This window comes from Salarias fasciatus, chromosome 18 (assembly GCF_902148845.1).
Source record: "Salarias fasciatus chromosome 18, fSalaFa1.1, whole genome shotgun sequence".
NCBI lineage: Eukaryota > Metazoa > Chordata > Actinopteri > Blenniiformes > Blenniidae > Salarias > Salarias fasciatus.
In genome coordinates, this window is record NC_043762.1 from 14129142 (window position 1) to 14155604 (window position 26463).

General features: G+C 40.5%; 1 protein-coding gene across 1 annotated transcript in view; it reads left to right on the plus strand.

The window, feature by feature from the left end:
* The window catches only part of tnn (tenascin N), a 43693-nt gene extending 17230 nt beyond the window's left edge, over positions 1 to 26463 (plus strand). The window contains exons 7-18 of the mRNA XM_030115000.1: positions 1556 to 1738; positions 2504 to 2593; positions 10322 to 10585; positions 13708 to 13971; positions 16134 to 16397; positions 19932 to 20062; positions 21343 to 21481; positions 21734 to 21885; positions 22697 to 22793; positions 22947 to 23111; positions 23659 to 23822; positions 26286 to 26463. Of these exons, the coding sequence (XP_029970860.1) occupies positions 1556 to 1738; positions 2504 to 2593; positions 10322 to 10585; positions 13708 to 13971; positions 16134 to 16397; positions 19932 to 20062; positions 21343 to 21481; positions 21734 to 21885; positions 22697 to 22793; positions 22947 to 23111; positions 23659 to 23822; positions 26286 to 26435 (2063 nt within the window). The 3' untranslated portion in view covers positions 26436 to 26463. The remainder of the gene's footprint in view (positions 1 to 1555; positions 1739 to 2503; positions 2594 to 10321; positions 10586 to 13707; positions 13972 to 16133; positions 16398 to 19931; positions 20063 to 21342; positions 21482 to 21733; positions 21886 to 22696; positions 22794 to 22946; positions 23112 to 23658; positions 23823 to 26285) is intronic.

A 26463-nucleotide genomic window follows, 5' to 3' on the forward strand; every position in this document is an offset into this window, starting at 1 on the left:
ACTCAAGTAGGGGTGAAAATACAGTTTTTTATTCAGCCGAGAATATAATAGCACTTCATTGATTCTTTGCAGGAAATTGCTGTGTTTCAGAAGCGCACGCACACCCACACCTCTCATCTCCTTTCAACTAAAGAAAAAATGTATTAATTGACTCTCCTAGAGGAAAAATAACTTGCATAAAAAAGAGGCAGGTCAGTCAAACAGTGTTCAGAATAAAATAAGCAAAATTTTACTTTTCCTCAATACAAATGATTTTCAACACACCATTGCATTCCAGCAGACTTACTAGAATCAGGCAGAGAAGAGGTCAAACAGGAAATTAAACTAAAAGCGTTGACAGTCATTCACATATCACAAAAACATACAAGTTTCAGGATTTCTGGAAGCCCAGAGCTGCTGCAGACGTGAAGATTTTCCGAATGCACTGCCTGGCAGCTTGTTGTGTTCTGGACTGATTGGCTGCAGAACAGTCAGGTCCCCGTTCTAAATAAAATGCGAAACCTGAACTTTAGCTTTGCAAGATCAACCGGAGACTCACTGGACAGTGAGTTTCGACTGTCAGTCAGTTTATTTTTCTATGAGCTTTGGCTCACTAAGTCCTCCTCTATCAGCTCTGCTTTTTATATCTGAAAAAGCTGCCTTATTTTTAATGCACAATATAACATTTCCACTCAGCATCTGTGTTTTAGCTGCACAGTTGGCCGGCTGCTTTACAGTCACAGCATGGACTGTCAAAAATTATAGACCTCACTAAACAGCTGGAAGATCCACCTCAACCATTTTAGCATTTAGCATTTACCCAGACCCAGCATGCACCTTTTGACTGTGCCACATGATTGTGTTTAATTTGCACCACTTAACATAATTACTGAGTATGACATGAATCTAGTCATCAATCTGAGTGGATTAGTGGATGAAACTTTGTTTTACATCCTCACAAAGTCTCGGTAATGACCACGACCCCCTTACATGATGCCGTTAAAATTATATGCACCTTTACTCCTGGCTCACTAACTGTGAAAATTTAGGGCACTTCATTCCCAGAACGTCGGCTGGGGGCAGAGAGGGTTTGCCCCCCTGCTGTTTGCTGACTTTGTTTCTTTTATGTTGTTCCATTTGTTTGCACTTTATTCTGTGAGTTTTATTCTTCCCCTCTTATAGCTGAGTCTGTAAATGTATCAAAGTAAATTAGATTCCCCAAAAATAGTGAAGCATGTGTGTTATTGTATGTTCTCTTCTTGCATGGAGTCCAGTACAAAGGTTTTATTTTCATATTTCAATTTCCCATGTGCTTTCAAATTCAAGATAATCTCAAGGAACTGTGTCACTCTTGTCTATGTAATTCTATTGTACATTGATTTCTGTCATTTCCAAGTTGTGGGGTTCATCGTCATCATCATCAGTACCAGTGTCCCTCAGTGTCCTCATGTACCTTGGGGACTTGTGTGACTGAGCCAGGCCAGATGCTGCTGGTTACACAAGTTCCACTGCAGGCGTTCCGGTGTGACTTTAGTGTCTGTACACTCAGTCCCGTCGACCCTCGTGTCCTTCCCAGATGTCTCCGTCGTTGACAATATCCAAGTCCTGGGCCAGACAGAAGTCTCCATCCAGGTGGACTGGGAGAACCCACAAGCCGAGGTGGATTACTTCAGGCTCACACACACTGACCCGACGGGACAGGAAGAGGAGATGAACGTGAAGATGAGCCAGGAGGCCCGGACCAAGCACACCATCGTGGGTAAGTCTCAGAACGGATCGAGCACAAAGACTTGCCTGCATTTATACTTAAATTCTATTCATAAGTAGAAAAAATCTTTACATTGATGTCCTTGCAACTTTTCTTAAAAACATCCAGAGGCTGTAAAGCTTTGCTTTTCAATCCTTTCATCATTTTACACTTACCGGTTCTTTTGATACTAAGAGCTTTATAGATTTTAGCTGAATACAAAATGCTTCTTTTGTCATATCAAACATATTCTATTCTCCAGAACAGCAATGAATAGTTGGAAGTCATTAAACTGCAATGATAATTCAAGATCTGTAGATTTCAATGTAATTGGATAGTTATTAAAAAAAGTTAAAAATGAATGTAAAAAATTTAACGCGAACAATTTCCATCCATTAATCCACCTAATCTCATGCACTCTGCTGATACAGAGTTTCTTGTACTCTTTATGTCAGATTTAAATTGTGGGGGAAAAAAAAGACACACACTTACATGTTATTCATAGTGGTATCAATCCTTCTGATTTTTCTATCCCTAAATCAAATGATAATGTTTTTTTTTCCTTCTGAGGTAGCACTTGGCTTGAAACCTGGCAGTTTAAAAAAAACAGGCAGGTAGAATAGAAACAGATGGGGATATTTAATGAGGTTTAATCCCTTTAAGTATCTTGTAACTGTTGTAATTTTTGTCAGTCTATGGTTAAAAGCAGTGCGGCACAGAATGAAGCCTGTTCCAATTCCATGTCAGATTAAAATGCTTCTCTCTTTCTTTCTTTAGGTCTATTTCCAGGGACTGAGTACCAGATTTCAGTCCAGGCTATCAGAGGAAACACTGAGGGGAAGCCTTCTTCTGTCACTGGTGTCACAGGTCAGTGCCAACACGTCAGTGTTTGTGACTTAAGCGCTTATTAAGAGGCACAAAATAGTCTCAATTTTCCTGAATTTGACTGCTGCTTGACATTAATTACACAGTGCGACAGCATCTGTGATACCGCTGGCGGTGTCTGACCGTGGATGACACTTGAAACGATGAACCAGCCACTCGTGGAGCAATAAATACATTAAGTAAATGGTGGGGACACCATATTCCACTTATTTTTAAATTGGATGGCGCATCAGGAATGGCTCTTTGCTCATGTGGAGCCACCTACCATCCGTCCGTGGTCACAGCCTAATAGGAAAAACACTTAATCGGTCACACAAACTACTGTCTTACCGTATTACACAACCTGTTATTAGCTTCCACGCACAGCCAACGATAACAGTGTAAGGAATACAAGCAGCGAGAGTCCAGATCATGGGTTAATGATGAGGGGCTGTAACTTACAGCCTAATAATCCAGACTACTCCAGGGGCTGTGGTGAGCGCGGGGGAAATATGATATGAAGAGTGTGACGACTAAAAGATGCTCCCTGATGGTTGAGGTGAGAAGAGCCCATCTGGTAATGCTGAACATTAGCGCGCTGTTCTGGACGTGACGGGAAATTCATTTTTCAAATTTGCTCCACAACACATCTCCTTCTATTCTGCTTTACCTCCAAGTTTCCCCTTCATTTCCTCCTTCACGTTTCCTCCCACCTTCCTTCAGAGCTCAGTCAGTTAAAGAAGCAGTCCCCGGGTCGGTGCCGCTTCCCGTATTTCTGGCCTCCAAGTCAGCCAATTTAATGGTTTTTAGTCATCAGGGTTAGCCAGGTGTTTTCAAGCCTCAACTCTCTTCTTTTGAAACCAGGCAGGTACTCAAGGGCTCCTGTCTTTGCTAATCCTTTTTTCTGTGTGAGTCTGCGACCTACGTGTGTCTCCGCTCACGTGTGTTTACGTGTGAGAACGGGCTAATCTACACCAGACAGACAGTGGCTTGTCTCCACTCCAGTAGCTACAATCCTTCATTTTAGGTGTAGCACGAACAGGCTTAGAGGTGATTGAAGAGGATAGTCCTCAGCACCGGCTGCCAGAGAGGATACGCCGGGTTCATGATGACTGGCACGGCGCTACGGAAAGAGCACTTTACCTATTATCTCAGCGAACACGCTGTTTGCCTGTGGCCAGTGCGGCTGTACAGTGACAGAGATGAAAGGAACATCAGGAGGAAATATGCAAAGTACACACATGCAGAGCAAGCAGTAAAAAAGTAAAATACCACACAAATTGCATCACAAGGAAAAAAAAATATAGAGCGAGAACTCAGAAACAAATATGAGGTTGTAAAAATATTGAAGCATGTACTGTATCATCGTGGAGCAACTTGGTTTTAAGCCAATGATTCATGTTATAAAAACTATAGAAATAATTGCTTGTATTTTCCCTTTACTTTTGTTTTTAAATATCATCCATATTGTGTTTGGGTCCCTCATATTGTTTATTTCACCCTAATTTGATTCAACATTAAAAATGCTCCCTGTACATTTAGATTTAGAAGACATTCAAGGAATTCTTATTGTTTCTCTCTGAAAAAGTGAAAAGATAAGCAACTTTTTTTCTATTTCATTTAATGTAATGGCTCCAAAGACTGAAGAATAGTTGGAGTATTTCTTTAAGTACGAGGGTTATGAGTCATTGATAACATCCTGCAGAGATATTTCAAATTTACATTTTTTTAAGCTTTTTTTTGCAGTATTCTGAGTTTGACTTCCAAGTGGAAACTCAAATTTAATAATGTAACTTTTTATTCATGAATCTAAGAAGATTTATTACTTTTTCATGGTCAAAAAACTGTTGGTCAAATCGCATGTTTTCATCTTTTCTACTAATCATCAAGTGAAAAGACCTGATGTGTTAGAGATATAACACGGTAAAACATGAGTCATGATCACAAATTATCCTTTTTAGAGAATTAAACCCTGTATTAATGAGTAATTAGTCCTTACAAAAATTCTTTGGTACAAATATTTGGTGTCAAAAATTATCACTGAGATGTATTTACGTTATGATCTGGGATGGCAGGCAGTGTGAGTGGAACAAAAAAACTTGAATGAGTTCAAGGTTCTCAAAATAAGGAAAATATATATGTGTACTTTTCTCTAGCCTTCACAATATCAGAGAATGATATGACATCTATGACCTCATGACAATTTTCACTCATGGTGAGGATGAATACAGCAGAATTACTCTCTTGAAAAAGTGCCTTTTGACAAAAATTGCAGTCACATTGAGCCAAACTAATCAGATCAAAGCCTTTACATGAAATCATTTTGATTGGACGAGCATTAACCATGGCATGGAAACAAAAAAAATGATGGAAAACCACTGGACAAAGCTGTCTTACATCTCTGCTGCCCTCACTACAATAAATGTCACTGGAATATTGTGAAGGTTCTCAGCAGAGAGCGTTTCTCTTATTTCAATGCAAACACTGTGAGGAGACCTTTCCATTTCACCTACATTTATGGAAAGTTTAAACATATTCCACATAAATGCAGCTGATTTCTCCTTTATTTAACCAATGAAATTCTATGATGAAGTCCTGCTCTGGCAAGCATCGTACAGATACAGTAAAGTAACTTTTATATTCAGCACAAAGTAATGAACCGGTAGTTCCAAAATCTACATTTAATATTTACTGCGTGGTTGGACCTCCCTACGTGCTTCCAGTGTGGTTCTATATATCATCGTCTTTCAACCGGTGGTATGTTGAATTTATGCTCCTCTTACAGATCGCGCAAGACGTGTGGTTCTGTAGGTGGCTGTGTTTTTATTCAACAGCCCCTCCAAACTAAAATCAGACTTTGAAAACCAGCTTTTAGGAAAACTCCCAACTATATAAGGAATTTCAATATAGGGGAGGCGTCGCAAAGATATTGACCTGCCAACATTTTTTTAAGGCGTATAAACAAAACATACCACGGCTGCGACTGCTGATTCAGATTCAATAAAATCACCACTAAGGCCTGTATAACCCAAAGCAGATGACTTGGCTGCGGAAAACGGGTTGAATTTTCAGGCGTTCTGTTATCGGGATATACTATAGCATCTCATGCGGTGCAGTGGGATTACCCCGTCGACTCAGACGTGTCCATCAGATGCTACTTACTCAGCTCTGCGTATAAAATGCAGGAAAAATGTCAAGTAACAGTGTGCCACAGAATATTTTTTCTTGAGATAAAGAAAGCAAATCGATAAGTCAAACTGAGGCTGACAAAAACATTATTGCGATGTAAGCCAGGACATTAATGTGATAAGATCATGAATGGGCTGATTTAAGGTGTGAAAAGGTCTGCAGCAAAGATAGAAATACAAAGCTCTCTTTTGTTATTTCTTCAATATTTTGACATTTATTAAAGATCATTGTCGACATTCTTTACATTAATTTTCTATATGAAGTTTATGTACTATTGTATGTTTATAGCACTTCTAATGCAAACAAAAATGATACTGTACTTTGTTAAATACTATTATACAGTCAAAAAACCATGGCATAAAATGTGATAAAATCACAAGAAATAGTAAATATAGTTTGACTCTGTGAGTGAATAATAGTGTGAAATACAGCATGGTTGCATAAACACTATAGTAAATAGTAATAACGTCAAAAATACCATGATACATTGCAGGATAAGCTTTAATATTTTCCATGGTATCACCAGAAACACATACTAGTATGTATACCTAGTACATACTAATGTGTTTACATTTTATATTGTGTTTCTTTGCTAAAAATCAATGCAAATATGCATAATTACTTTGAGAATATACGCTTTGTTTACTGGCCAAGCTTTTTACTTGTTCATATTTCACTGCATTTTTGCAATTTTCCAAGGTAATGTTGGTGTCTGCTTTGTGGGGTTTGTCAATATTACATATTTTAATAGACAAGACATAAAGAAAACAGAGCGGTGGATGTGTTGAGCCTGGCTGGAGAAGCTGCTATCCAGTGGACAAACCCAGTAAAAGAGATTTCATGTCATTCATATCATATATTAGGTCTGGATGTAACCCAATAAATAAGTCAGGCCTGCCATGAAGAGTTATGAGCTGCTTATGGTATCTATAGATTCTCTGGCGAACAGAAAAAGTCTACAGTTGCCGGAGGACCCCGCAGCAGAGCATAAGTCACGCCTGACATATTGTAGTCTCCAAACGAGTAGCACCTTATTGACTCCCGTCTGTGGGCACAATGTTTTCTTCCAGCGTACAGTGAGGCTGTAAATGGTGAGAGACAGCCTGTTACTGCGTGCCTTGTGGTCAGTGCCTCCGCCGAACACGCCACGCGTAATGGATAAGCTGTTTTCCAAATGGGCCGGGGTCACAGCTTGTGTTGTGTTTCGCCTGATAGCCGATGACTCTGCTGCGCTGCCGAGGCAGAGCGCCCGCAGTAGCTGGATCCATCACGTGCTGAAGCTTCGGCGCAAACACTATTGTAGCTTGCAGCACCTCCAGGAAAATGTAATAACGTATAGAATATGTCAGAAAGCCAAGGCGGCAAAGGAGACTCCTTTCCTTTGTTAAGGAGGAAAGAAAAACACCCAACGACAACCAGAGTTTCACCTTTTTGAAGGTGGACTGTTGAAAATCAGCTTATTTTCTAAGAAATCTTAAAAGAAACCAGACACTGTGTCACTTTAATTGTCCATTTTGAATTGCGTAATGTAAAGTCTACTGTCAGAATTAGGTGTAACACTTATTTTTGAATAAGATAAAATGCAGTTTTTACTTTCAGAGTCAAACAATGTGTGTGATAAAATTCAAGAAATGTTATTGTCATTATTGAGCCCGTTTAACACAATGCAGCCTGGAACATTATGAAATGCATACCTGTATGTTGGTCTGGTGCTGCAGAGTCCATCACATTACATTACATCAGATTGACATAACACACAGACACTTAAGAACAGTTTAGTTTCACCGGCAGCATGCACAGGTAGAGCATGCAGACTCTTGCTGCGACACAGACGTCACATTATTGAGTCTACAAACAGTGAAATGCATCACAATCTGCAGAAACAAGCATCTGAGGTGGTGAAATCAGGCAGCCTCCAGCTGTAAAGGGACGACCACACAACCGTGGCAAAACAATCATAATTGGATACATGGGAATGCTGCCTCAGGTTTAATGAGGGAAGTATGTGTGATCGTCACTGTGCAGTTTCAGCCAAATTGCAGACTGTAGACTGGGGGCCTGGTAGCCCCCGCCGCCACTTATGTTGTTCTGCACTCATAGTGTGAAACTGTGAATTTAGTATTGCAACAGTGGTGTGAATGTGCAGGGTAACACAAATGAGATAATAGCTTTTTTTCTATGTTTTGCAGTGCTACTGAAGAAAAAAAGAGTTTGGATGACAATGCCATTGTGGAGGTGTTCCAGTTGCAAATGTGTTTTTCTGACTTTTTTTTAAAAGCAATCCAGAATTCAGTCTTGTACTATTTGCAAGTTGTCAATGGCTTCAGGCCGTTTATGTTCAGGAGTTTGAGTACAGAGTGATAAATTAAAACAACGCACATGTGAGCCGCAAACAGATCCAGGAAAAGAAAACTCATATGGATAAATAGAAAATCAAAACTGGGGAATAAGGCAGAGTTAACAGAACATAAAATGAAAATAAAAATGAAAACATTATGGAAGTGTGGTTATAATGGAGGGACAGATTCTTTGTCTGGGTTTTATTGGGCTTTGCATGTTCTTCCTTTGTGAAACCAGGCTGATTCAGTTGTAGAAAAGCTGCAAGCACAGTCCAGAAACACGAATCATGAATTTGACTGAAATTACCTAAAGTAGATGTAAATACGTGCACATCTGACTGTCTACCCTGTCTGCAGCCTTTCACCTAATGTCCACCTAATAAACCGTGACAGAATGTGACTGGATGAATATAAATCTGTCTGTTTCCTTGTGTGGCCTTATAACGGCACTTAGAAATGGAAATATATAACTAGTGTGAGAAGGGCCCTTCTACAAACCGAAAGGCACCTCTGAGACTTGTCTAATTGAAATGGGATGTCCACATGTCATATTTTTGTGAAGTTTTATGAATCCCTTTCCATATCTGGTAATGATTTTCCTCAGACGTCTCACACTGTCTATCGATGATTTTATAAACATGTTCTTTCTTGGAGTGAGCTGTTAAGTCAGCATCCTGAGCTCCCTTAAAGTACTCACACTGCTGAATGACCTCTTTTTTTTTTTTTAAATGTTTTGGGGGAAACGCTCATTTCTAATAAAAGCTGAGCCATTATAAATTCCCTCTGCGGCCCGGCTCATGACAGACTGTCAGGCTGTGCAGCCACAAGGACACGGAAGTGACAGAAGTGAATGGGAGGAGAGACAAAAAAAGGGGGGGGGATCTGGAGTTGGAGAGTTGCGCAGCTCCTTTCTTCTCCTGGATGCACCATCAATCAGTTTTCACTATGCAGACTGCGCTCTGACATCAGACTGACCTCGGCTGCCGCAGAGGAATAATCCTAAATGATGATTACTTTTACATTTCCCTCCGCTTCCTCTGTGTTTCTGCCGCTAGGCCTCTGTGACTCTCCCCTTTCATAATCTGCCTTCCTCCCTTTGTCGCTCCCTGTCTTTGCTTGCGTTGCCTCGGCGGACCCTAACACCCGTCCGCGCACGTGTACCGCCGACTGCTCTGCCTGCATCTTCCCATATGTGTCCTGTGATTCCTCGAGTCCACCCGACGTTTGAAAATAGAGGCTCCGTCTGTTGTGGTGCCCGCCCGTCCTTCTCCGCCTGCAGCCTCCTGCTGTGGAGTTCAATAAGCAGGAGAGGGCCACGCGCCGGGCTGTTTGCTTGTGATGTTCCTTTGAAGAGCTTCACAGAGCTCTTCAGCTGTGCCCGAGTACGAATTCTCTTTTCATCTTCGGCACACACACTCATAGCAACCCAACACACTCATTAATAAGTAGATTTATATTGTTCGAATACACATGTCCGCTGTCATTAAAAAAAAAATGTAAAAAAGCAGATAAATTTTACCGGTTTTCTCAGTCACGCTGCGGCGCTGTTGTACAGCCCGGTCTGGAGAGGGCGCTACACCCACTGAGAGGGAGTTGCCAAAGTGTTCAAACAGCTCCAGAAACTGCCTCTCAGATGCCCAATGTCAGGATTGCAATATTTCACACTCACTTCACCCAGCTGTGCCGGAGTGAGAGAACTGGCAATTTAAACATCTTTCACAGCTTTTTTTTTTTTTTAAAGAAACTACTTTGGATAATTGTCTCAAACGAATTAATAAAAGTGTAAGATTGCACATGTCTGCCAGAATAGAAAAATGCCCACATATGTGAAACATTATTACACCTTCCTAATCTGTATCAAATCTGTCTTTCAGGCTGACTTGAAGTGTGGCCATTCAGGATCACAATAAACAGTTTCACTTCCATATAATGGAACACACAACTTTTATACTTTCACCACCACCAAGCTGCACAAAGTTCAGCACATTTTTCTTTACTACAGAGCACCGGGGAGCAGAGGGGTTCCTTCCCACAGCTTTTTTTCACCCTTAGACAAAAATAAATTAACAATAAAAAAAAAAAATTCATATTCAAAATAGATAATTTGAATTTAGTTGTCGCATTTACAGGTAGACAGGAAAGGTGCACTTACAAAAGCTTTTTTTTTTTTTTTTCTTTTTCTGATTGATCCTTACTTCTTCAGACATTGACGGGCCGACACAGGTCGTCACCACCGGGGTAACCGAGGACACTGCCACCGTGTCCTGGGATCGAGTCCAGGCAGAAATAGACGGCTACATGTTGAGCTACACGTCCTCTGAGGGATCCAGCGCAGACATCCCCGTCGGACGTGACAGGACCTCGTACATGCTGGTCGGCCTGAGGCCCGGAGTTGTCCACACCGTCTACGTCTGGGCCTACAGAGGAGACAGAGTCAGTGGGAAGAGTTCAACAGAAGCGGAGACAGGTAAAATTTGAACCGGATCCCAGAAGTCGTTTCTGTACAGCTTCACAGAAGACCTTTATATTTGGGTCAAAGGTGGACACCGAGCATAAAAGCTCAGTTGACGCAAGGTAAGACACAAAAGATGAACTCCTGACCGTTTCTTTTGAAGTTGATGCAGAACCCACAAGGTCCAAACAAACATTACCCATCCTCTGCAAACTTTTCTCCAGCCTGCACAGTGACCTGTGATTCTTAGAAAAGCGTTCAAACCCACGGTAAATATATTCCCACTTTGAACTTTGCAGCCTTTGAACGTAACGATGAATGCTTTAAGTGTCTCTTTACTCAGGTGTAAAACACTCTTACCTCAGATAGTTCGCTGTGCAACGCACCAATCATTTTTCTTTTGATCTCTTGATTTTGTTTCCCCATGCACAATTTTTCTTGTGTTTTCATGGTGGTGAGAAGTGAGAAGCATCAGTGTAGACATTTCACACTTGGCGCACTAACAAGTATTATCGCCAATGCCAAAGGGAAAACTTGAGCTCTCCCTTAAAAGGGGGCTATTTAACATAATTAGTCTGGACACCTTGTTTAAACATGATTTAGCATAGCCTGAGGCTGAAGAGGTTATGAGGAAGACGCCTCTTTACTCGGTCAATGAAGTCACTTATTTTGTGTTTTGCAGGCTCTTATATGTTTTTGCTGTATCTTAATCCGCCCGTTGAGGGGGTTAGCAGCTGTTTCTGTCTGCTTGCGCTTGTGTTTTGGAGGAAAGTCTGCAGAAGAACAGTTGTGAGTCCAGACTGGCATTTATCCAAATAGCTTCAAATATTGCTGCAGCTCAGCATCGGGATCAAAGGCTTAAAGGATATCTGCATACTCCCGAGTAATGAAAGAGATAATTCTCACATTTCCACTGATACAGCTCTTAAATACCAGCAGATTTAATGTTCGAGGTGGCCAGGAATACAATACGAGAAGTCACATGTGGCATGATATTTTATTGTTGATGTGATGGTATTCCCCACAGTTGTGCGAATGGGAGATACTGCTTTATATCACTTTGAGCTCTTGCCACTGAGTTGCAGTGTTTAGTGAATATGCCATATGTTTTTCCTCCCTTTTAAGAGTAAATATTATATAATATTTTTTGAAAATCCTGATTGATATCCCAGATCTTTAGGGCGCAGGGTCATAAATTTTGCTCCAATAACATCACTTATCCATCGGGATGTTAAAAAAAAAAAAAAAAAAAAGGTAAAGAAAAACAACATGAGCGACCGTGCCTCAGGTATCTGAATTATTGCAGAACATGCCATTTAAGTTCTGGTGGCAGTCCAGAGAAAATCTGAACAATTTCATAACGTTTTAAGAACGCACTTGTCCCCAGGATTACTTCCAGAGGAAGATTTAAGAGACACTGCCCTGCTAAGGACAACAGCAGTAACTACAGAGATTAATCTTACCTTTTGAACACATGTTTACAGATATCTTCTTCTTGACTTAATGCGCAGTAACATCTATTAATAGTGTGGATTTTTTTTTTTTAAAGGAACAAGTTTTTTCTGCTTTTTTTCCACAGGAATAGTGTTTTCAGTGTACATTAATTGTCATTTTCATATGATCGCCATAAAGTAATAAAAACAATAATATATGAGTGAAAATAGAAACAGAAGATAAAATTAAATATATTTTTAAATTCTGTTCATATTGAGCAGGAGCCCTCATTGTGCAGAAGAAGAGCACCCTAATCACATTACACCCGTAATTTTTGCATTTATGCCAGAGTCCTTCATGACCCTAATGGCTTTCATCCTGTGATTGGAACGACTGTTGAGATACACAGGAGTTTCACGCTGTGGACAGTTAGCCACATTTAGGTCATAACATTTTATTATGAGTCAGTGAACCAGACAGAAATACCTAAGCGATTTATTCAACTTCACTGATTCGTCCAACCCCTGACAACTTAATTTCACAGTCTGGTCTTAGTGAAACCGATAGTGCGCTGCTGCATATCTTGCATGGTTTTAACATAGCTCATAGTTCACCCGTAGTGTCACCTCTTGATGTCAAACTTGGATTTAACAGAAAATGTGTCCTTAAGGCTTAATACAGACGTCATGGCTGATATTGGAGTCGTTTGAAACGCGTCTATCTCAAAAGAACATCACCATTTGGTGCTGTGACGAAAAAAAAAACCCCTTTCCATCTAGTTTGATCCAAGTTTAACATGCTTTTCTTACTCTGTTTTAACCTCTGACACACTGAATATAGACTCACCCACACATTACTGAGCCTACTATGTTTGTGTTGTCTTTTAATTGTGTCTACTAATGTTAATTTCCCACACAGAGCTCGATGCTCCTAATGTCTTGGCCCAAGATGAGACAGTCTGGCTTCAGGGTGGAGTGAGATCGCACTCAGGCAGAAATTTATGGCTACGTCCTAACCAGTGGTTGAGGGCTCAAGTGAGGATTCCTAATTGGGTCTGACAGTACTCCATACATGCTGACTGGCTCAAGGCTCAAGGCACGAGACTGTCTCCATCTGGGCTGTCAGCGAGAGAAAAGCCCCCAAGTAGAGCTCAATACAAGCTGGTAGTGCTCTCAGACACACGGCTTTATTTGAAACTTATTATCTAAATTACTGTTTATCAGATTTAAAGAAAATCTCTTTAACTGCGTGCAGCATTTTAACATGATTCACATGTCTTATGTTATCAGATATAAAATATCTGTCGATGGATGTATGTGTCTATTTATCAGATATTTTATGATTTTGATGGAGTCCATTTGTCTTTGTGACACATCCAAACATGTAGATGGGTGACAGATTACAGGAAAAAACTATTTTTCTTGAAAATTTGTGGCTAAGTGAAAGGATAATTTTTTTTATGAATGGAAATCTGTAAAAAAAAAAAAAATCATTTTCATTTGAAATTTTGTGCGGATTAGGGTTGTTAGGAATGTCAAATGTTTTTTATTTATTTATTTATTTTTTCAACATTCCATGTTGGTATTTAAATAGTATAAACTATTGTTTTTAAGTTTTTCCATTTGGTCTCCACCCATCTGCAGGTTGGGCTTTGCCTCGTTGTACTTTTGTCATTAAAATCCTCCACTAACATCTTTCTCTAGAACTGGATGCTCCTGCTAACCTCTTATCCCGAGATGAAACAGAGTCCAGCTTCACCGTATCTTGGGATCCGGTCCAGGCTAACATTGATGGCTACATCCTAACCTACACCTCCTCTGACGGCTCCAGTGGGGAAATCCCAGTGGGGCCCCGCAGTACCTCATACACACTGACCGGCCTCACGCCGGGGCGCCTCTACACTGTCTACATCTGGGCCACCAAGGGGAACAAATCCAGCAGGAAGATCTCAACACAAGCAGAGACAGGTGTCCAACAGTTTTGTTCAAACAAATCACCCACAGTGTATATCCATGTTTAATGCCTCAGAGTTTCAAGTAGCCTGTAGCTACAGTTGTTTTGACAGGACAAGGCTCCCTTGTGCACCTCCGACCGAAGAAAAAAAAAGTGTCTCACATGGTAGACCAATCAGACTCTGCTTGTTTGTTTAAAGCAGTTTTTCCAATGTATTCTTCCACTGGTTCGTCCACCCATTTGCCAACTTCTTCTCTGGGTCACGAAGAGCGGCCCAGACGTCCTTTCCCCCCAAATAACTTCCTCAGGAGTCCCATGCAATGCTTGGAGCATAACTTGGCACAAAGAGATACTCAGAGCTCAGTGGTCGTTTTTCCAAGTGACCAAGCCGTCTCCCTTTTTTTTTTTTTTTTGTTGCACTGCCTGAGTCGCTGCTCTATTCGTAGTTCACATGTTGGAGAACTAAGCTATTTTAGCAAAGAAGATGCTCATGTCAGCATTTTCCTTTAAATTAAGAGCAAACCTGACGGACAATTGTCTTTTTGAGGAGGCTAATAATGAAGAAAAAGAAGGATATGAGGGTCTAGAGAATGGAGTCATTTGAAAAGAGGAAAGCAAAGAGGTACTGGAATATCTCCTGGATGAAACTGAAGAGGCCTTTAATGAGCTCCCACATACTCATTGCCTGTGTTGACTCTGTCCTTGTTGCTGGTATGAATGTCAAAGTCCTGGAGGACCGCACTTACTCAGTTTAGTTCACTGCTTTAACGATCAGTGCAGGGTTGAGTAACTTTTGCTTAGTCCACAGATGGATGAATAGACTTTGCAATCTTTGCAAGCCCTCACAGTATCTGAGCATGGGAAAAAGGGTTTGTCACTACTTTTTGTTTCAGTTTTTGTGAAACTTGGTGAACCAACTTTGGATGTTCGCAAGTTGTCACGTCAAATCAAAAGGTGCTTGACAGCGCCCCGTCCTCGATGTGCAAGCAAGAGCTCCACTTTTATTACCGTAGCCACCGGCGAGGACCTCAAGAGCTTTAGTTCCCAGTGTGGCTGACCCCATATATCAAGTCTGCAGCTCCAGATACATTGGTGGAAATGTCTGATGAGCTCAGGTCTCACCTGCTCACCTGCTATCAGCGACCCTGCAGAGTAGAATAAATGGATGAATTGCCACAGCGGCATTTGACCTGACCTTTGCATTGCTCTTACTTTATTTGAATGGGATGAGACATTTTATGACAGTGGGGATGAAAGAAAACCCAGAGGGAGTCCTTACTTAGTTTTGTCACCTTCAAGCATTCTCTATCTCACGTCCATATCATCCTGAGGCAAAATAAGAGCCAAGACTTTTGATTGGCAGGAAAAAAAGCGTACTTTTCAGCGATAGCAGGGTAAAATTTAACTTTTAGAATCTTAACTAAATTCTACAACTGTATCAGCCACAATTTCAGAGTGTGTCCTCTCAAAACTGATGACTGCTTCACAAATATGATAAATACTATATTAGGTCAATTATTCTGGATTCAAGAGCAGATGTTTTGTATTGGTAAGCCAATATTCTCAATTTTTTTTTTTTTTTCATCCTGGGCCTCCTTCTTTTCAAGATGATGGACATAGGGTTGCTCTCTTACTGGTGTGGTCCACACCATCAAATTTGTCTGCGCTTTTTCCGTCGTATCTGTGCTATCCATTTAGCATTCTGACTGAACCGCTGGCTTGACTCAACCACAGGACCCACAACCCGGAGGATTTCATGCAGGTTTTCTCAGCTTTGGCTCGAATGCAATTTCTGGAAAGATGTGGGCGGTCCTGGTCTTCTCCTGCCTGAGAGGCAGTCTATCTACTTGCTGTCATCACATTGAGAACTGTCTTATTTCACTGGATAGATCACAGATTTTATAACTATGGACTCCCTTTGGAGCGGAGTACTGTTCTTCACTGAGATATTCGTGCTATGCTAATACTCATTTGAAGATTTTTTTCTGTAATTTACTAATTTATTTCTAAAATGTTTGTGATGTGTAATGTTTTTCATGTAGTTTTAGTACTAATGCTGTTGAATTCATGTTGTTTGGAGTTGTTTCATTTCCGCTCACAGCGAGAGATGAAACAACTCACCTTGTAGTTTGCATGAGTAGTGTATTAAATCGCCTTCACTAACGTCTTCCTCTAGAACTGGATGCTCCTGCTAACCTCTTAGCCCGGGACGAGACAGAGTCCAGCTTCGTCGTGTCTTGGGATCCGGTCCAGGCAGAAATTGATGACTACATCCTGACCTATAGCTCCAGCGAGGGCTCTAGCCAGGAAATCCCAGTTGGGTCCGACAGGACCTCTTACACGCTGTCTAGCCTGAGGCCCGGAGTCCTCTACACTGTCTACGTCTGGGCCACCAAGGGGAATAAAGTCACCAGGAAGATTTCGACACAAGCTGAGACAGGTTAATACAGTCTGAACAGGCAGAATTTTCTTCCTGGAATATCATTCTTTTATTATTTTTTTTAAAGATCTCTGCTCTATACATAGTGTGCTCTCACAAACGGAGTGTTTTCTACCCAGCTCCTCCAATTTAAAGTGGATTTATTTTAGCCAGCTTTAGTGCTAAATAATTAACCAACAGCTTTAAACACAGATGAGACCAAATAGGCCATAATTAAAGAGAATTAAATACCAAAAGTCAGACTAATTGAATCCTTATATGAGTGACATACCAAACAAAGTTATTGTGGAAATCTTTTTAAGAGCCCCTTTATTGTTTCACCCGTCAGACTGTTTTTAACAAGTGAGACCATAATCATCATCAACGCACAATGCGGCCTTTCAGTAATGGGTCCCAGGCGGTGTTAAATATACAAGCTCAAACGGCTTACTGCTCTATTACTGTTCATAAAAAATGATCTTCGTCTGAGACCGGTGATAAGAGTTTCCAGTCTGTCCAGGTCTGCTACATGTGGCCCTAATTTAAAGGGGGGATACCGTTGGCAAAAAAGCACAGATACAGTAGTTTGCCCTCCTGGAGCAGCTTTCTGTGCAGAAGGAGGAAAATCACCGACTTCCAAGTGATGACAAGAGGCGCAGTGATTTCTCTCCTATAGAGCTGCTAATTTGTTTACAGATGAAAAGCATTAGATTAGGTCAGGGAATCCTGCAGCCGTACAGGACTCCTTTAAGATGTTTTTAATGACGGCGCTGCAACGCATGGCATTCACAGGGGTCGAGGGTTAAGTGCGTCAGGAAATAGATCCTTGGTCATCTTGTTCCAGCTGAAAAATTTTTCCAGTCCTTTGCCAGACTTACATGTGGGAGTTTGTGCTGAAAGTGCAGGAACTCATTAAATGCAGTTATTTAGTTTACCCATTAGAGTAGTCACTAATGCAGAAACGGAGCCATAGGGGAAGGGATTAAACAAATTTAGAAAACATTCCGATAAAGGCAGGTTAAGAAGAAAAAACAAACAAAAAACATCCTCGGAAATGTCACCCTAACATTGTTTGTGGAGCTTTTGTTGAGTTTTCTAAACTTAGATTAAGTTTAATACATGCAATTATAAAGTTTGCTGACAGTGTTAAAGGCTTATCTCTACACTTTCACTAAGCGAGTTTGCATGCTTTTCTATTTATACATACTACCGTTACCAATTGTGTAAATACCCTATTTGGAATTTCATGCTTCTGTGTTAAACTTGCGATTTTCAAAACGGGCACGGCGGTGCAGTGTTTTGCATCTGCTCACAGCGTGACGTGTTAGGAGCCTTTCTGTGTGGCGTTAGCAGGCATGCTTTCTATGCGGTTCACTTCCACAGACGTGCGACATGTGTCTGGGGTTAATAGGTGACTGTAAATTGCACCTTGTTCTGAGTGTGAGTGTGTTTGACTGCTTGTACGAAGAGGGTGAATTTATGGATGGACTGCACAGATAAATGTGGGTTTACTTAAAAAAAATAACCTGTAACCTGGTTATCATTAAATTTTAAATCAATCAAGCTTAAAAAAAGCTTTTGTTGCAGCACAATCTAGCAATCTCTTACAATAAAATTAAACATGTAAGTGCAATTTATAGATATTAAATGATAATTTTCAGTATTTTCAGTTTTTTGCAATCCAGAAATTGTGCTTTTCACCACAAAGTTTTATCTTTTGAAGCTCTGCGGTAGAACAGAAGTCCTCTGCAGGCAGATGCCAAAGCGAGGACAAATCATCATGACAGAAGGCAGCTGGGATGTTAACAGAAGATTTAACTCACATGTTTGTGTGGTTTTGTCACACTGTTTGCTTTAAAAGCAACAGACGTCAATCATGATTGTTTTGAAGCAATTTTCAGGATAATGTATAAGACAGAATAACAGTTCTTCTGTACTTATCTTTTGCTGAATTGCCAATATTCTCTCTGTTAGCATTCAGATTTTGCTAGTTTAACAGTCTTCCGTAAACTTTCAACAATTTGGATCTACACTTTTAGGCTTGGAACAGGGGAAGCAAAAAATTATTTAACTAAAAATAAAAGTTATTTTAACTCAGCAATTTTCTTTAAAAATAAGATCGTCAAGTTTTTAACCCCACTCTTGTTACAGCTGAATGCAGAATTTTAACAAGCACTAATCCTACGCCTTTTATGATTTCACAGTGAAGTAGATCTTTACCCGTACGCTGGTTTTTTTAGTCGTCTTCCTCAATACAACTGTCCAGGTTACTTTTTTCAGTGTTTTTTTGTTTTGTTTTTTAGAATTAGAGGCATTTAAATTCAATACCTCAAGTAAATCTTTTGATTTTTCGTTAAACCAACTCCTGCCTAGTTTGTTCAAACTCAGTAGTTACTAATCTATCAATCTTTTCTTCTTCTATACTTGCTGCTGTTGTGCAGAGCTGAATATATTCCAGCCAGTGAGAAGCAGTGCACACCTCCAGCATTTTAACATTTCAGGGTAACAGGTTTCCTTAGAAGTCAGCACTGACACTAAAGTACCAGGAAGCACAGAAAGTCCTGTTCTGTCAGGAAACGCTTCGTATTGCCCAATCCAGGTCACCGGGTCTGTCTCATAACTCACTGTAGGGTTAAAAACCAGCAGCACACGGTGAGTGGCTCACAACACAGGTATCTCTGTGTTGGAGAGATGATGTGTAAAACCTCCGGGGAGCTCTAAGTGAAAGCTGGAGCCTTTTCAATTAGGCAGCAAACGGCCCAGTTTTGGAATATAAACTTTGCTCGTCGTAACTCATCAGAAGCCATCAGTAACGTAGGTTCAGACATGGAAGTTGAGTCCAAAATATATCATCTGGGATACATAAACAGGAATGTTATTGCATTTGGGACTTTATTGGGGATGGTAACAAGGACCATTAATGTGTCAGTTCAAACTGGCTCACACCAACATCTGAGTGTGGCACGTTTCTCAGGAATGTTTATTTCTGCTTGTTATACCAGTGCCGCCAATGAATTTCACACCTTTTATAGTGCTTAAAGTGAAATTGATGACCTGATCATTCCTGCATGAAAATTACGATAGATTACGGTATGTTGTTTTTACACCACAGGATGACATACATTTCCTTTAATGAAAAAAAAAAAATATTGCATTACATTTCAGGTTTTTTACTGATAGATCTCTAAATGAAAAACACGTTATTACCGCGTCTGTTTTATGATCATCATATGGTCGTTTCGGCTCTGCTGATTTTTGTCCTAGATGGACAAATCTTGCATTCAATAGTTATCTCAATCAATCAGAAAAATAAAGATAAATATTCACATTTGCACTACAGGTTTATGCACCATTAAAAATAGGAATATTTAGGTTCACAAAAACTAAAAAATGACAGTCTCTCAACTCTATAATTCTTGTTTATAAAGCAGTCAGATGAGAGCAGCAGCAAAACCCTTCATATCTCCAAACCAGAAGGATCTTTAAAGGACCGATCAGTTATTCTATGAATGGTCTTATCTTATAATCCACTTTGATTTACACTCATGCTCACAGACATCGACTCTCCGAAGGACCTGAAGGCAACAGATGTGACGATGGACTCAGCCACTCTGACTTGGATCCCGCCGCTGGCTGACATTGATGGTTATATCCTCACCTACAGAGATGAAATGGGCAACATGGAGGTACATGTCCACTCACTCACCTGAAGCGATCGTCACCACAACGGTTTATTCACATATCTGGGTCCATATACCCATTTTTAAAAATATGATCTCTTCTTTGACTTTGCTGGTCATCTGTATTGTGAAAACATAAAAAAGATCTAAGTATTCAAGCAGAACTCCTGGGTTTTTTCTGATGTTCTGATTGACAACTTTTATATTGTCTGTCGCTTTTTATTATTTAGTGTATGAGTTAGAAAGGAATCACAAACTACCCAGTCAATGGAAAAATTGAGGTGCTTTAATATTAATAACTCCAAATGTTTTCTTTGAACTAATTTCTAAAGAAAACTGAGCATCATTTCATTCTTAACAAGACCCCCAGGATGTCTTTCAGTTATATTACATCAGAATTGCTTGCATTTGAGCTGTTATTGGCACTTCTTTCTAAAATAATGTCGGTCCCAGTAGTTCTGTTCAGACTTGAGGCTATTTGATTTTTTTTTTGTGTTAGAAATTGAAAGATGTTGATGCATATTGTATATCCCAGTTTATTGATTATGGCATATAAGATTAGTAAGATGAACATGATGGAGCTTCAGAGTAAGATAATAAAGATCATACATAAAATCTTATGAAATATGTCTCACAGTAACATGATTAATTTTAATAACATAAATTCATCAGCTTTTAAATGATTTGGTACAGCATTAATTCTGTAACTTAAATAATAAAATATTGATTTCATTAATTTCTAAGGTTGGAGTCTGAAGTTGTTTGGCACTGCTCTGCTTTGCACTGACAGATGTTCTTGTTATTTTGTCCACCCCATCAACATGCAAGAGCTGAGCAGAATCATTGGGTATCAAGTGTACTGTGCTGGTTTTCTTTTGCAACTATCTCAGAAATGATAAATGCCACAGCTGAAGGGAAGGAGTTCACACAAATCCACTGTGGAATAGGTCAGAGCAAAGTCTGTCGATAAAAAAACCCCCCAAAAACCTAATCTTCTGAATATCATGACTAAGAAAGGTCCATGTCAAAGGTGCATGTTAAAATATGTAAAACATTGCCCTCTTGTGGCCGTAAAAGAAACACCTGCCTCCCAGAATCTAAGAATAACTTTTTAATAAGAACTCAAGAGATAGTGTTGTACATATGCTGTTTTTTTTATTATATTGTTGTGCGTGTCTTAAGGACAATTCAACAGCTTTTTATTATTTATATCAGGAAGTGTGGGAGCATTTTGTTGGACTACAGTGACTGATGTAGTAAAATGTGCTGTTTTGTGTTGTGATCAGACTGTTGAGCAGCAGCTTCGAACCCATGAAAGCAGCTTCATTGCTTCCAGTCTGGAGATGGGGAAGAGGTACATCGTTACTATCATCGCATACAGAGGCGGCAAGAGGAGCAAGGTGGTGGAGACCATCTTCAAAACAGGTATGCACACAACTCTTCACTGTAAACAATATTTTATTCATTCGTTTGACAGGAAAAGTGTTCACAAGGTAAAAAAAAAAAAAAAAAGACTGCAAATGGGATAAGATGTGCTTTGAGTGACTTTCATTAAAATCATAGTTTATCCCAGTTTGGATATCATTCACCACATTTTGCCTTGTTATTCAGAGTTGGAAATGTCACGCCATCTTCTGAATATGAAATAAACTCCAGAGATGTTTTTTCTCTCCTCAGTTGGTCTGAAGTACCCCTTCCCCATGGACTGTCTTCAGATCATGAAGAACGGCAACATGCAGAGCGGTATTTATACCATCTATGTGAACAACGACCGCTCGAAGCCCATAGAGGTTTACTGTGACATGGACACCGATGGAGGCGGCTGGGTGGTAAGCTCGCCAAGACAACTTCAAGCCTGTTTTCACATTTTATGATCATAATCAGACTATTTATCCACACAAAAAAAATGATCTGAGCAAATCTATATGTTTTTTGGGGATTGTGGGTAAAGACCAAGCAACCAGTTGAGGGTAAAAACAAAATTTGTTTCTAATAAAGCACATTGTTTCAGAAATTAACATTGAAATACCTGGTTAGTATTAAAGGCAATCCAAAAAGTTTTGTGAGATTCAGTGAGTGAGAGTCTGCTTACTTGTATTTTATGTGTCTGTTTTCTCCGTTGTGATGGTTTTGTACCTTTAATCACTGTGGTAATAAAGTAGAAGAATGCGGTGAGGTAAATTAGACCGTCACCTTATTTAAGACGTTTTCCTTTGATAGCAGTAAACACCGTCACGTTCACTTTGCTCAGCATCGTCTTAAAGAGCCTCTCAGTCGGTGAAACACGGTGTGTAACGTCTGTCGCCCCACCGAAGTCAGTTTTCCAAAGATTTAAAAATAATCCTGATGGTGCCCACACGCTGCTAAGTTGCATTATGGGAAACAAATCCAGTTTGTGTAGCTTGACTAAGCCATGGGACTAAAAGAGCAGGATTCTCTGCTTCAGTTTTTTTTTTTTTTTTGTTTAAATCATTTTCTCTCAAGCTTTATGAAAATGCAGCTGAACATCTCAGGTTTTTCATAATGACGCTGGTACACATTTGTTGCTTGGATTTTTGTGGTGGATACAAAAACTAACAACCCAAAGCAACTGTTAGAGTAACATCTGCTGGAAACAACCTTTCCGCTTTCTGCATTCAGGTGCTGCAGCGCCGTAATATTGGCAAGCTGGACTTTATGAAACGCTGGAAGCAGTACATGGCAGGTTTTGGCAACATGACCGACGAATTCTGGATTGGTGAGCAGGGTTTTTTTTTTTGGAGCTTGTGTGTGTGTGTGTGTGTGTGTGTGTGTGAGTGTGGGGGGTGGGGGGGGGGGGGGTGGGGGGGGGGAGGGGGGTGGAGTGGGGGTTGTTGTTTCCGCAGGTGGTGAAGTCTCTCTTTCTTCTCAGGTCTGGATAAGATATACGAGCTCACCAACACTCCCACACGGTACGAAGTGAGGTTCGACTTGGGCCTGGGCTCAGAGAGGGCCTACGCCGTGTACGACGACTTCAAGATCGCTCCGGTCAAACAGAAGTTCAAGCTCAGCATTGGCAAATACAGAGGGACAGCAGGTGGGCCTTTATGTCTTTTTTAACACTAGAGCTGCCAGGTTTTTCTTGCCCACCATTAAAACCCCGAGAGGGACCAAATGGCCCCTGATTTGAAAAAAAAAAATATAGATTGACCTCCATACCTTATAAAATATATTATGGAGAAAAACTGATGTCAATTCAGACTGAATCACAGATATATTTCCATCTATTACATGAGCTGAAGCATTTCAGGCTTGCTTATTCATACTTTCAGCTTGTAAGTCATAAATCTGAGAGGTTTAGAGTGGATGTTTGCTGCTTGTTCACATTTTCACATATTCCTGGTCAAGAATGTTGTCATTGTCGCTTTAAACAGTTTACTAGTGTATTGTATCACTCTCATTACTCTTCCATTGTGATTGTGGAAGACGTGACAAAAGGAAAGGTCGCCAGACATGCAGACACTAGTGGGACACGCTGCAACACTGACTGTATATTCCCTGAAAATATATCTAAGCAGAATAAATGTTTTCTTGCACTACTAACTTGAAACTTGAAACTCCCTGTTTTTGTCGATGATCCGCAGGTGATGCTATGACCTACCACCAAGGCCGGCCTTGGACGACCATTGATTCGGATAATGACATCGCGCTGGGGAACTGCGCCCTGACCCACCGCGGCGCTTGGTGGTACAAAAACTGTCACCTGGCCAATCTCAACGGCAAGTGGGGCGACAACAGACACAGCCTGGTGAGTGAGGAGGCAGCGCCGCATCGCCGACCTGCGGTTTATTGGCTCGTGAGCACAAAATAAATTTTAATCTGTCTGTGATGAGGTGCTTTTCAGCCACATCTAATTATGTAAAGGTGGGCTATTAAAAGGCCTTTCAAAGGCTGGAAATGTAGCGAGAGAGAGAAAAAAACAGCAGCAGAGTGGTTGACCCAGTAATCACAGTGTTGTCCACATTTCAGCCTTGAACACAACACTAATGACTTTCATTGGCAGATCTGAGCCGTCGCTGTGTGAATAGATGAAACCCAGGCGCTTTGGATATAATCTCAATATGAATGCAGGCCATTCTCTATCAAGAGTCATAAAATTAATTAAACACTTAAAATCCAGCGCTTCAAACATTGCAATTACACAATTTCTCTGTGTCTGCTATTTGAAATGAGTGGTGACCTGTAGAAATTGACACTTTTTTTTCTTCCGTTTTGAGAGGTCCTGTGCATTGACACCAATAACTGACACTGACAGTATTTTTGGGGGCAACGTGTTTGTGGAACTGATAAAGAATCAAGGAGAACATTCGACAATAAAGCTTTATTTCACACAGTTTGGGTGAAAATTTGTAAACAATCTGCTCATTAAAAAAAAGAATGAATCAATCAATATACGTAATTTAGCATTTCAAGTCAAAAATTATGGCAAAAGGTTGTGAGATTCACTAAAAAATACAAACAGGTAAGGCAGTCATTAAACACAAATGAAGATCGATGACCTTTATGATGAAAACGATGAATTCGTATTAGTTCAAACCCTCGATTTTCTTTTGAGACCTTTTCAAATAAATAGGATAATTTTTGAAAGACTTCCTACCTTGCCGGAAGAACAAATTAATGAAGCGTATTACTACCTGGAGCTCAGAGGCCTCAACATGAGCAGATTCTGACAAGTCATCTCTGTCACCTCTGGAGCGCGACTCCACTCAGCAGTGGCGTCTTCTGATATTAAACACATCGGAAACTTTGCTCTTCGTCTAAAAACAGGCCTGGCGAGAGGAAAAATGTGAAAGTGTGAGGGCGCAGTTTTAATTGCGTGAATCTCACTTTCTGTGTTTGAAGTCAGCACATACGCTGGAAGTTCAACTCAAAACACAAGACAAATTGATGATTAAATGAGAACTGATGGCGAGGTTTCATTAGCCAGCTTAAAAGGTTAAAACAGTTTGCTGTCCTCAACTGTACTGGAAACCAGCATGAATCAGCAGAAGTCAGATTTTTAGATAAAGCAGTTCATCACCATTTTCCACACCGGTCGTTTCTCTGGATTATTTTTAACCACTTTCACGTCTTTAAAAAGATGAGTTCATGCATACAAAGTTCACATCCTGCTCTGATAAGACTAGCAGTTGTGAAAAATGCTCAAAAACTATGCCTTTAATTTTCTTATAAGATTAATTTATTTACCATGGTTGACACAGACAAGGCATCTTAAATGTACACTATACAGCGCGATTTAAATGAAAGACTAGCACAAGCCAAGCCAGTGTTGTAATACCTGCATCTAAGCCTGTCCTCAGTCCAGCGCTTGGATGGGAAATACAAGAGTGGGGTTCTTAGTAATCAGGAGTCAATAAAGAAAATGCAAAAACTGGGCTGAAGACACCCTGCCTGGAATTTGTACGACTCAGTGGTGCTGCATAGAAAATACACACAGTTATACATGAACTTACCTCAGGCATACATTTGTTTCATGTTGTGGCAGGTCTTCTGAAAAGCATCTGCACCCTGCTCTGAATCAACCATTTGAAAAATAATACTAATTGATCTCACGATGGTTCGATCAGTGTTCGCTAAATTGAATCCACTGTAGGCAAAATGACTGCAGAAAGCAAACATCATTGAGTTCATTAGGATGAAAAAAAAAAAAGACTCTCCTTAGCATTTTTGTGCCAAGGCAAAAAACCCGGCCCCCCTGGAGGCCGTTCCCTGGTCAGCAATCAAAGACAGCGCCACTCCAGCCCACCCTTAGCTGCTTTTTTTTTTTTTTTTTTTTTTTTTGCAGTTGTTGAGGTGTAGCAGAAATGGCCAGAATCCATCAGCGGTGATAAGAAAACACATTTCTCACACCAGCTATAAACCATAAGTGTTTTTTACCAGGCTGATAGGGTAACAACAACAGTTATTATGTCTAAGGGAGACTGATACTGAGGGAAATGCCGGGGGATTTCTCTGCTCTCGTCGAGATTTCATCCATAATATTGCTGTTGCAGATGTCTCCTGCAATGTTTGTCGGCAAAATGCAATAACAGTCAAAACAAGTTTGTACTCACATGAAATGAAGCCAGAGGCTGGTATTTATTACTGTTTGTCATTCTGCCTGTCTGCCTTCTCCACGACGCCGTCTCTCTGCTACCTGCCCGTCTTCCTCTGAACGCGTTCTGTTCTCCACTCCCTCCCGTCTGTTTCTGTCTCCGTCTCCTGCTGTCAGGGAGTGAACTGGGAGCCGTGGAAGGGCCACCTAATGTCCCTCGACTTCACCGAGATGAAGATCCGACCGGTGGGAGCCCTGTCCAGCAGGAAGAGGCGATCGCTGACGGCCAGAGAGAACAGCAGAGACACAAAGCTTCACAAGAAATAGGCCGTGCGACTCAATCCATACAAGTCAT